General features: G+C 42.0%; 1 protein-coding gene across 2 annotated transcripts in view; it reads right to left on the bottom strand.

Moving 5' to 3' along the window:
- Nmd3 (NMD3 ribosome export adaptor) overlaps positions 1–3,924 on the bottom strand; it is a 28,005-nt gene extending 24,081 nt beyond the window's left edge. The window contains exons 1-3 of one of the 2 annotated variants that reach the window (XM_028867205.2): positions 3,814–3,924; positions 3,453–3,506; positions 1,393–1,527 (exon numbers count right to left, since the gene is read on the bottom strand). In XM_028867205.2, the coding sequence (XP_028723038.1) occupies positions 1,393–1,527; positions 3,453–3,496 (179 nt within the window). In that variant the 5' untranslated portion in view covers positions 3,497–3,506; positions 3,814–3,924. Of the gene's footprint in view, positions 1–1,392; positions 1,528–3,452; positions 3,510–3,813 lie in introns of both variants that reach the window. The other variant, XM_028867206.2, reaches the window with a different exon arrangement.
- Positions 3,925–12,647: the final 8,723 nt, after the last annotated feature.

Below are 12,647 nucleotides of genomic sequence, written 5' to 3'. Positions count from 1 at the left end.
CCAGTAAAAATGGCAATATGCCCAAAATTTCCTTGAAGCTATACTGACAAAAAACAGTTAGAATCATCACAAAATGACACTCAAATTATTTATTTTATACTTCTAAAATGTTTGAGAAATGTTTATTTTTCACACACACACACACACACACACACACACACAAATAGAAACTTAGTACATCACAATACTATGTATAACCAACAGTTTGCCATCAAGTTCTGTTTCAATTTTTAAGCTGAAAAACACAATTTTCAAAATAAGCCTTATTAAGCCAAGCATTGGTGGTGCATGCCTTTGATCCCAGTACTCTACGCAGGAGGCAGAGACAAGCAATCAGTGAGTTCGAGGACAGCCTGGTCTACAGAGCAAGTTCCAAAACAGCTAGGGCTACAGAGAAACTCTGTCTTGAAAAGTCAAAATTAATTAATTAAACATCATTAAAGTATAAATCTTTTCTGTATATTAAAAAATTTTAACCCGGTCTTCCAAGGACTAGTACATAGTAGGTATTTATTAATAATTCTTGTTAAATACTCTCAAATGAGTTATGTAAATGCTTTCTTGCCATAGTTATTAAATGGTTAAACAACTTTGATTTTCATCCTTCAAGGTTCAATAAAAATCATTTGTTTATTAAGTATTTTCAAATGGTGTTTCAAATATTACCTATCATCTAATAAAATTCCTTCATTCTCATAAGAAAATTCAGACTCCAACCATATCTAAGCATTACAGATAACCAGTTGATAAGAAATCCAAGATAAACTGGGTGTCCCAATTCTTTGTCTTGTAAAACCCCCACCGTGTGTATAATAATAAATATTTATAACAGATCAAAAGCCTCATACTCACCAGGACACACAATGTAAACTCCCCAAAATAGAACATTAAGTACATGGATTTGTATATGTGCACACAGAGATATTATTCTGGGGAGACACCGTTTGAATTCTTGGGGAGGTCCAGACAACCTCCCACATACACAAAGCCAAGTGCTAAACCTACTTGGGAAATTACAGGCATATAATTTTTATATTCACTGGCAAGTTATGTCTCTCAATGGACTACCTGATGTAAATAGCATGTGTCAACAACTGAAAGAACAAAACTAAAGAAAAAATGAAACATCAGCTCTCAGAAGGCATCTTCTACTGTCAAATTCAAACTATTTCTACAAATACGTTTACTATCTTGACCAGATTAGTAGAACAGTAGAAAGCACACTATAAAATGGCAAATTATTAAATCCTTGGTACCATCAACCTAAGTAAAAATTAAGTCTCAATTGCACATGCTTCCTTCTGTGTACTGGTATAATCTTAGCACACCACAGTGGCTCTCTGAATGATTATCACCGTAAGAAAGCTAAACAAGTAATGGACCATACTGTACCTTTGACATTGTTTGCAGAAAGAAATGGAGACCTGCTTTGGAACACCTTGGCTGATGTCAACTTTACTTCGTAAACAGGCCACACAAACATTGGCAGGATTTGGACTAATTGGGACACCACACTCACAGCACAAACTTGAGAAAATAAAGTATAAAAATTTTCCAATTAGATTTTATAAGTTCACTAGTCAAAAAAAATAATATAAAAAAACAAAACTCTACCAAACCAGAGACCCAGGATCTGTTTCTAGCACCTAAGTGGCAGCTCACAACCATCTGTAACTCCAGTTCCAGGAGATCAATGTTTGAATCAACCATTCATCTCCATGGGCTCCTGCATGCACACGGTACACACACATACTCTCACAGACCATACATAAGACAAGCTGAGCATGGTAGAAAACCCCTTTAATCCTAACAATCAGGAAGCAGGGAACATGTTTCTTTTGAGTCCCGGGCCAGCCAGGACTACATAATGAGACCCTGTCTCAAATAGTAGGGGGTAGAGTGGGGGGTGGACAGGAACAGGACAGAATTCTAAGGCAGAAAAAAGCAATCTTAAAAAGAGAGTGAAGAAGAGTTTTGGAACACTGATCAAAAACCAAGAAGGGCTACAATTCTGTGCACTGTGCAATAGGACTTCATACAATGATAGCAATGTTCTAGCCCTTCATCATCCCTTCTTTAAAATCGGAAAACTAAGAAAAAAAAGAGATAAACAATGCAAATAGTATAAGATCAATGGCAAAAACTGAAGCACAGCCAGGCGATGGTGACGCACACCTTTAATCCCAACACTGGGGAGGCAGAGGCAGGAAGATTTCTGTGAGTTCGAGGCCAGCCTGGGCTACAGAGCGAGATCCAGGACAGGCACCAAAGCTACACAGAGAAACCCTTCCTCAAAAAAAAAAAAAAAAAACCAAAAAATCCTGAAGCACATTCCACATGAACAAGGTGGTACACACCTTTAGTCCCAGCACTTTAGGAGACAGAGGCAGGCAGATCTCTGAGTTCCAGGACAGCTGAATTTCATGTGGGGAAACTGTCTCAAAAGCAAAACTAAACAAAGAAACAACCAAAAACAAACAAACAAAACATTTAAGAGCAGTTTCTCTTTCATCTAAACACTGACAGGTTTAGGACACATCTGACCAGATGCCTCTCTCTGTTCTGAGCACTGTCTCCACATTAGGAACAGTTCATTTACTGGGACTCACAGGAAAGGACAAAGTACATATAACATGAAAACAAAAAGGAGATTCCTAGGGGCAGGAAGGGGATCAGTGAAGGGGGGCAGGGAAGCACAGCAGTAGGGTAAATATGAGCACTGTACAACGTTAAATCTACGGATACTCATATGCATAAAAATGTCCTAATGACCCAGCAATCGGGAGGCAGAGGCCAGCCTGGTCTACAGAGTGAGTTCCAGGCCAGCCAGGCCTGTTACACAGAGAAACTCTGTCTCGAAAAACAAACAAACCACACAAAAATGTCATAATGAAACACTGTAATTTTTATGTTAAAAATTAACTTTAAAAAGAAAAATAGACCAAAATGGGCTGGACGGCTAAGGCTGGAGGAACAGGCCCTCAAGATCAGTCTTGCCTACAGAGTGAATTTCAGACCAGCTGGGGCTACATAGCAGGCCTCTATCTGAAGCAGATTAAAAAAAAAAAAAAAGGTTGTGAACCACTGACAATGTTGCTCAATGTCGCCCAAAAGAAAAATATACCAAACTCCCAGTGGTAGCCACTAGCTCTATGGAGGAACTGAGTTATAAACTTTTTTATCCACGTGTGGCTAAAGACTACACAGTGCGGTGCCTCTCCTAGCAAGATGTCTAGTAAAAATCCTTCTCAAAGCATGCATTTTCTAGATCGAATTTAAAATGAACCGAATAAATTAACACGAATTACACTTCCTAGGGGATTGAGACAATTTTTTCTTTTCAATTGAGAGATGGGCTTCTGCCACTAAAAGTTTTCTCGGGAGTTTTAGAAGACTCATCTTACGATCTGTAAACTAAGGAACCAAAGGGGGTGGGGGGGATCGCGACTCACATGTGTCCCGGGCTGCGGTCCACGGCTTCTGTCATGTACTCCATCGTTCGGGACCTACCGAAGGAAGGGGAGGAGCGGGGAGATCTCAATCCCGTGGAGTCCCCCCCCCCCCCGCCCCGAGCAGGTCAGGCCCCGGGGACTCCGGAGGTGTCCCGCACCCACGACCCGGCCCCACGCCAGCTGCCGCCCCGCGCTGCCCTTCCGCCCGCCCCAGCGCCGCGGCCCCGCGTGGGGCCGGCCTCCGCCCCGCGGCCCAGAGCCCACGCGGTCCGCTCGCGGCCGGGGTGCACCGCCCGGCCCGCTCCCCACTCCGGCCACGGCTGGCCAGCGCCAGGAGCCGGACCCCGACCCCAGGCCCTACCAGCTCCTGCGCGACGAACCGGAATCCAAGCCCACGCCGCACTCCGGCGCGCTTCCAGTGGCCTCAGCGGCCCAACGCCACTAGGAGGATCTCGCGATAGGAGGACCGGAAATCCCGCGTGCAGAAGGACTCCGGGGAAAAGGGGCGGGTGGGCGGGTCAAAGGACGCACGTGTAGTCAAGGGCGGGGCCTACGGAGGGAGGGGCTGGGGAGGCGGGGCGAGGTGTGCAGGCGGGGAATGCTGGTTACCGCCCCTTAGCGGATGTAGTCCTCCCTCCGGTTTTCACCCGTCCCGTACCCTTAAAATGCTCGACCTAGGGCCTGGAGAGATGGCCCACTGGTTAAAAGCAGTTGTTCTTACGGAGGACATGGGTTCCATTTGCAGCACCCATGCGATCAGCTCAGCCATCTGCAGTTCCCGTTCTAGATACAGGCTCTGACGCCCTGTTCTTAACTCAGCCACAAACGTGGTGCACATACATTCCTGCGGCCCAAAAACTCATATACATAAAATGGATAAACATTTCTTTAAAATGCCCAATAAATAAATATCACCATGGACAGCCTAAGACTATCAAATCACTGTTTACTAAACAATTGATATACACAAAAAACCCTGAAAACTTTCTCCTGTATTACAAACATTGTACTTTCTTACATGATAAGCAGAAAAAAAAAGTTCTTCATTAAAGAAATTCTTCTTAAAGAAATAATCCAGACTTAGTTTTCTGAGAAGTGAATTCACGAAATAGATGGAAATAGATATATCAGCAACTGTTAGTGTGGTTCCAGAAACTGGGGTCAAAAGGAAGATCCTAACATTTTTACAAATTTTTTTTTTAGGTTTATTCTCCTTTGAGTGTTTCGCCTGCATGTGTGTCTGTACTAAATGCATGCCTGATGCCAGAGGAGATCAGAAGGCGGCAACTGGTTGGGAGCCGCTTTGTGGGTGCTGGGAACTGAAGCCATGTCTTCTGTAAGCATAAGTACTCTTAACCTCTGAGCCATCTCTCAAGTCCCAGTAAAGACATTTTCATTTAAGCACAGTGTTCTGGATAGTTTTATGTCAATTTGACAAGTGCCAAAGTCGTCTGAGAGGAGGGAACCTCAGTTAAGAAAATGTTTCCTTAAGACTGAGCTGTAGGCTCCAGAGAAGCTAGGAAACAAGGAGGCCCCTAAGAGGGACATAGGGATGCTCTCTTGTCAGGGTCGTGGGTGCGGGACACCTCCGGAGTCCCTGGGACCCCACCTGCTCGGATTGAAATCTCCCCACTCCTTCCCTTCCCTCAATAGGTCCCAAACGATGGAGTATACGACAGAAGCCATCGATCAAGGAATGGGGGATGAGAACATGAGGGAATGGAATGGTCGAGCTAGGGGAGGGACGGAGTGGAAGAACAATGAAAGAATATCTTGATAGAGGAAGACATTATGGGGTAGGGAAGAAACCTGGTGCTAGGGAAATTCCCAGGAATCCACAGGATGACCCAAGATTAGACTACTAGGATATTGGTGAGGGGGCCTGAAATGGCCGACCCTGGTAAGCAGATTGGTGAATACTGTAACTGTCATCATAGAGCCTTCCTCCAGTAACTGATGGAAGCAGATGCAGAGATCCACAGCCACGCACCAAGAGTCCAGTCGAACAGAGGGAAGAGGTATTATATGAGCAAGGGGGGGTCAAGATCATGATGGCAAAATCTACAGAGACGACTGAACTAAGCTCCTAGGAACTCACGAACTTTAGACCAACAGCTGTGGAATCTGCATGGGACCAGACTTGACCCTCTGCATGAGCGAGACAGTTGTATGGCTGGGTTGTATAGCCCTGTTTGAGGGGCCCCTGGCAGTGTGATCAGGATCTATCTCCGGTGCATGAGCTGGCTTTCTGGAGCCCATTACTTGTGGTTGGACACTTGGCTCACTTCTTGATGCAGCGGGGAGGGGCTTGGTCCTGCCTCAACTCAATGTACCAGGCTTAGCTGTCACCCTATGGGAGAACTTACCCTTTTGGAGGAGGAGATGAGGGGTAGGTTGGGGAGGGGAAGGGGGGAGCAGGAGAGGGATGTGGTTGGTATGTAAAATGAATAAAAAAAATTAAAAATAAATAAATAAATAAATACAGGTGTAGGCGGGCCTGTGGGGCATTTTCTTAGTGACTGATGGAGGAGGGCCCAACCCACTGTGGATGGTGCCCTCCCTGAGCATCTGGTGGTTCTGGGTTCTACAAGAAAATAGGCTAAACAAGCCATGGTGAACAAGCCAGTAAACAGCACTCCTCCATGGGCTCTGCATCAGCTCCTGCCTCCAAGTTCCTGCCCCGCTTGAGTTCCTGTCCTGACTTCCTTTGATGATAAGCTGTGATGTGGAAGTGTAAGCAGAATAAACCCTTTCCTCCCCAACTTGCTTTTGGTCATGGTGTTTCATCACAGCAATGGTAACCCCAACAAGGACACAAAGTTACATCCTTCTGAAGATGTTACTAAAGAAAATAAACTAAGAAAAAGGAAAACAGAGACAGTTTCTGGAAATTATCACCAGGCCATTGTAGCAATTACATGGCTGAAAGAGACTCCATCAAAGAACAAAAAATTGACATCTGTAATGTTTTGGAACAGGTTCAGAAGGAGATATATAAGCAACTGGCAAAGTTTCATATTGATGAGGGACTTCTGTAATCAATCTATACATATAAATTCACAATTACCTTTTTTTTAAAAAAATGCCTTGGAGCCGGGCGGTGGTGGCACACGCCTTTAATCCCAGCACTCGGGAGGCAGAGGCAGGCAGATCTCTGTGAGTTCGAGGCCAGCCTGGGCTACCAAGTGAGTTCCAGGAAAGGCACAAAGCTACACAGAGAAACCCTGTCTCGTAAAACCAAAAAAAAAAAAAAAAAAAAAAAAAAAAAAATGCCTTGGAATAAACCTATCTAAAGACATGAAAGGCTGTTGCAGGAATCCTAAATGGTCTTATAATTAAAAACCCAGAGCCAGATATCAGGGTTAAAGCTGAAAGATCAGAGGAAACAAGTCACAGCCACTTCTCACCTCACCAGCTCCTCAGCCGAAAAGAGAAGATCCTGTCTCCATAAATCCTCAGACTGAATGCCTGAGTCCTCAGCCGAAAGGCCCAAATTTCTGTCTCCTCCTGCCTTATATTCCTTTCTCTGCCCAGCCATATCACTTTCTGTTTCAACTTGCCTAGTGTTGGGATTAAAGTTATGTCTCCTAAGTACTGGGATTAAAGGTATGTACCACCACTGCCTGGTTCTATTTCTCTTTTAAATTGGATTAATCTTGTGTAGTCCAGGGTGGTTTTGAACTCACAGAGATCCAGACAGATCTCTGCCTCCTGAGTGATAGGATTAAAGGTGTATGCCACCACTGCCTGTCCTCTATGGCTAACTCTATGGCTAGCTCTGTCCTCTGATCTTCAGGCAAGCTTTATTTCTTAGATTACAAATATATCGCCACAAAAGACCTCTACAATGAAAACTTAAAAATACTCAAGAAAGAAATTGATGGGGAGATACCTCATTCTCACAGACTGAAAGAATCAATACTGTGAAAATGACTATATAGGCCCCATCATCCTTTTGGAGACTTCACAGGTCACTGTCAGGAATGGTCATTTATTCAGTGCAGAAAACTTAAACATTTTAAATGCCATGTGTAGCAGATCTCAGAGAGGTTAATGGACCACAATCTACTAAATACACCTGGGGTACACAAGCTTAATTTCTAGTTACCTGCTTCAGACTCAAGCCCAAAATCGCATACAGGAAGCTAGATGAAGCCTATTTCTAGAATAAGTTAGTAGTTTATATGGCCATTAATATCATGACAAAAAGTTTAAATGTGTGTGTGTGTGTGTGTGTGTATGTTAATCTTATAAATTTTTAGATAATATTTATACCTTTCCTTCATAGGTCTTAAATTATTTACTCTGTGTGGCAAAATGCCCATTCTAAAATATGTTTTTTCTCTGCATAAGAATTCCTATGGGAGAATACCTAGAAGGTAAAATAACCTGAATACAAGCAAGCTCTGGATCCAAACCATCCACATGTGCATCCTGTAGCTTCTTTTCTACCAGCACCAATATTCTTTCAGTCTCAGCTGATAATTTTTTGGACTATTTAAGTCCTTATCACCTTCTAAGGTTTGAAATAAATTACTTAGTTCTTGAATTGTTAATCCAATTGTGAGCCGTAGCCAGTTAATATCTCCTGGGAATTTCTGAAAATCATTAAGAGTTCATAATTGACCTCTCTTGATTTGTGCTTCCTGTGGTTGAATTTTTTGTAAACCTGTCTTATATCCTAAGTAAGTAATAGAATCTCCTCTTTGTGTTTTTTCAGGAGCACCTTGGTGTGATCTAATAATGCCAAGCATTGGATGCCAGATGCAGTGTTATATTAATTACTCTTTTATCAATAAAAACTCGAGAGTCAGATAGTAGGGTCAAAACCTGATAGATCCGCAGAGCAATGGAGAAACAATCAACCGATCCTGCCTCTCCATCTTCTCAGATCAAAAAGGCTCATGAATCTTTCTAAGCCCCTCCCTATTCTTTCCTGTGTCTCTCTATCCAAATCTAGCTCCAACAAAAACTCCATGGCCAGCTGTACATGGACTCCACCCTCTGATTCAAGGTTTAACTTTATTGTCAGTCTCAGAGTGGCAGTGCAAACCAATCTCCTGCAACATCTATCTCCTCCTATCAGCTTTGGGTAACATTTGGGCCCAGAAAGGGAATATCTAGAAAAATATTTGTAATAATGAGATTACGTTATCTTTTATTTAAAAATGTATCTCATAATATTATGGTATGTGTTCATCTTCCTTATTTCTTTATGACTGGAAAAACTATTTGGACTCAGTCTGAAGGCTATGTATCTTGTTCCAATTGTTCTTTATTCCTATTAATTTGAGTTCCCAGAGCATTTAGGTACTTTGAGCCCAATTTGGACTTTAGAAACCTGTACAGATAGATCAAGCCTGGGAAGGATCTCTCTCCATGTCTATGCTTTATCATAAATCAGACTAAATGAGGAAAGGACTAACAGAATGGTTAGACCAATTATTACCATCACTACCACTGCCACTACTCCTGGAGTGGTCCTGCATCAAAGCATTCAGAATGTACATTTTAGTTAAAAATGGAATTCTGATTCAGAAAAATTATGGAACACTCAAAGACATATGGATAGCAGGTTGCATGTTGGAATCACTGATTTAGAATCAGCTGTGGTTATGTTAGGTGATTAAGTTGTTATCTTACAAAGACAAATACCATTAAGATATAATTAGAATGTGACTCAATTCCATGCACTGGAATCAGACCTTGTTCCCTTAGAATAAGGTTAGAAAACAATTATTAAATCATGGTAACATGACTCAAGAAATATTGAAATTACAGTCTGGTACTAATCACATGTTTGCAGAACAATTGCGTGGACTATCTGGTGACAGATTATTGGAGGGTATTGCTGATGGCTTGGACAACTTAAATTCATTTTAATCAATTTAAGATTGCAAGATCCTCTTATGATGTATATTTATAATGATTGTTTGCTTGGCTTTGGCATTTTTAATGGTCTGGGGGACAAAAAACCTCTCAACATGAAGAAATGACAACATTGAGCAGCTGTATTCAACATTATGTCACAAAATATGGCTAAACAAAGAGGGGGGAATGAAGGAGGGCTGCTGATCTGATGTCAGGCCAGAATAATGCACTTGCCAGACATCCCTTGAGAGCAAAAGGATGCTGTGGATATCACTCTATGTAAATAAAACACTGATGGCCAATGACCAGGCAGGAGGTAGGTGGGACAAGGAGAGAGGAGAATTCTGGGAAGCGGAAGGCTGAGGGGGGAGACACTGCAGCCACCGCCAGGAGAAACAGCATGTGAAGACGCCGGGAAGCCACCAGCCACGTGGCAAGGTATAGATTTATAGAAATGGGTTAATTTAAGATAAAAGAACAGTTAGCAGGAAGCCTGCCATGGCCATACAGTTTATAAGTGATATAAGCGTCTGAGTGATTATTTTATAAGTGGATTGTGGGACTAAGGGCTTGGGGAACCTGGAGAGAAGCCCTCCAGCTACAAATGGCGCCCAACGGCTCGAGTTTCCACCTTAAACCTGAGAATATTTAATAATCAATTCTAAACAGAGCCAAAACCAGGTTCCTGCTTCTTGTCTCATATGAGCAGCTAGACGCCGCAAAACGCACGTTTGAACACTGGCGGGTTCCTGGCGGGTGCGTTTGACCGGCAGTATGGCGGAAATGAGGCATCTGCCAGCGGCACATTAAGTTGTGTGGTAGATTTAGTCTTTACTAGTATTTAAAAAAAAAAAAAAAAAAAGAGGTTTCTGGCTACATGCTGCTTTGATAAAAGCTTAGACCCACTATTTCTGAGACTTGATGACTCCCAGAGCTGGCGGAAAACGTACCACTGCCATGTTGGAAGCTGAAATGGGCGGAGCCAGCAGCCACAGCGCCGTTTCAGGCTTACAATGGTACAGTTTAAAGCAATAGGCTCAAGGCTCAAGGTAATATAAAAAATAAGCCACGTAACGATGGCTACCACACAGAGAATCTGGATTATGTTGTCTTTGATATTCGTAACTGAAGAAAAACATTTGATTACAAAAGCTGTTGAGTTATGCCAAATGTATATTTTAAAAGTACCTTGACTTCAAAATTTGGATATAAGGATATGTTACTTTGGAAAAGAAGTTCTGCTTTTGTCTCCACAGAAAGCCAGAGGCTGTGGACTTGTTCCAGATTAAGATACATCAGGTTTCACCAGCCAAGACCCCCTGAAAGGTCTCCGATGACACCATGGCCCAGATGATCCAACATCCAGACCGGTTTCAAGGCAACTGGTTCACACAATACAGCCTCACGGACTACCCCATAGGTCTAAAATTTTCTTTGTATCCCATAAGATACAGCGCCCCCTCCAGCAGGAAGTAGTAAGAGATGCTACGCCAAATTCCCAAATATACCAAGCTGGCTTTAGAGGTGGAATTGGCTCACTCCCCCTCTAAACCCAGACATATTGCTTTAAAAAAAAAAATGGTTAAAAGATTCTTGTGTCCCAAATCAGAAGAGCCTCTGGTGTGGGACAGAGAAAAACCAATATTTTTATTTAAAACAGGTTGATTATAAATGTGATCTCTTTCTAAAAAAGAAAAGGGATATAATATAGATATATAGGAGGATATGGAGATGATAAGATAAAGGGTAGATTAATGAACCTACTTTTAAAGAACAACTTGTTTAAAATGTTTTACATTGGTATAGATTTTAGTTTATGTTTAAAATGTTTTACATTGGTAAAAATTTTAGTTTATTAATACAAACTTAAAGTTAATTTTGTTATACTGTATATATATATTTCTATTCTTGTTTGAGGTATTATGTTTAACTCATTTAAAATTGTAATGGATGATTAAAAATAGATTAATAATCAGCCATCTATGATAATCATATTTGTAGCCATGTTAGTTAAGTCTTCTAGGTATACATAGATATATTTCAGATAGATAGGTAATCTTCAAACACTTCATAGACCTGGAGAATATGGCATTTAAATAACTTAGAATTCTGTTGACGTGAGACACAATTGCTCCTGGCTGCACCAATTTGATCCCGAGAGAATGTTGGGCTTCTAAGACATTTCCATTTGGAAGTTTGTCTTTTTGGCACAAAATGGCCTACTGGGCAAAGAACTGCCCTTGCCTTGATGGCTGACAGTACAAATGCAATGCTGTCCTTTCTGGACAAGCGGGACACAAGGAAAGCGACCACTGTACTCTGCCAAGACAGGGTAAGATGGTCTCTCAGAATTCCTGCTTCTGAAAATGGTCTGTCAGATACTCTAGGCCTGTAGCCAATTTGAATGCACCAACAATGCTGAGAAACATCAGGTGACTGTCCAGGCTGCAGCTGTCTTGGTCTACTCTCGCAAGATTCCCGAAGTTGCTTGCATCCGTCTACCATTTCTCAGGTACCATTATGTTCCTTCTCAGGTCTTTGATGTGGTTGAAAACTAGATAGTTGTAATTTCCTCAGTTATGATAAAAGATAAGTTAGATATAAAACCTTAAACTCACAAATATAAGATAGATAGGACATCTTCTTTAATATTGTAACTATAATTCTTGCTCGGTAATTGTTTTGTTATATGTAATTTTACCATGTTAAAGTTAAAACCTTCCTTTTTAAAAAAAGAAGAAGGGGAAGTGCTGTGGATATCACTCTATGTAAATAAAACACTGATGGCCAATGACCAGCAGGAGGTAGGTGGACAAGGAGAGAGGAGAATTCTGGGAAGCGGAAGCTGAGGGGGAGACACTGCAGCCACCGCCAGGAGAAACAGCATGTGAAGACGCCGGGAAGCCACCAGCCACGTGGCAAGGTATAGATTTATAGAAATGGGTTAATTTAAGATAAAAGAACAGTTAGCAGGAAGCCTGCCATGGCCATACAGTTTATAAGTGATATAAGCGTCTGAGTGATTATTTTATAAGTGGATTGTGGGACTAAGGGGCTTGGGGAACCTGGAGAGAAGCCCTCCAGCTACAAAAGGATGTTTGCAGAGTTTGGGCAGAAGGGTGCCTTCACACCCCAACAAGTATTTCCTTGGCCAGGTGTCATGTTCCTCACATTCATCTCCTGGAAGAAAGGTTCAATTAGAAACATATAAAAAGCTGGTCTTTGTCCAGTAAGAAAAATTTTAGCCAACATTACAGATTGGTATCTTAGGTACTATGTGTTTTGTAATCAAATCTGCAACAGTATAACATGGTTAAGAACTCT

Source organism: Peromyscus leucopus, chromosome 6 (assembly GCF_004664715.2).
Source record: "Peromyscus leucopus breed LL Stock chromosome 6, UCI_PerLeu_2.1, whole genome shotgun sequence".
Taxonomy (NCBI): domain Eukaryota; kingdom Metazoa; phylum Chordata; class Mammalia; order Rodentia; family Cricetidae; genus Peromyscus; species Peromyscus leucopus.
The sequence above is the reverse complement of the archived record's forward strand: the minus strand, read 5'-3'. Positions and strand labels throughout refer to the sequence as shown.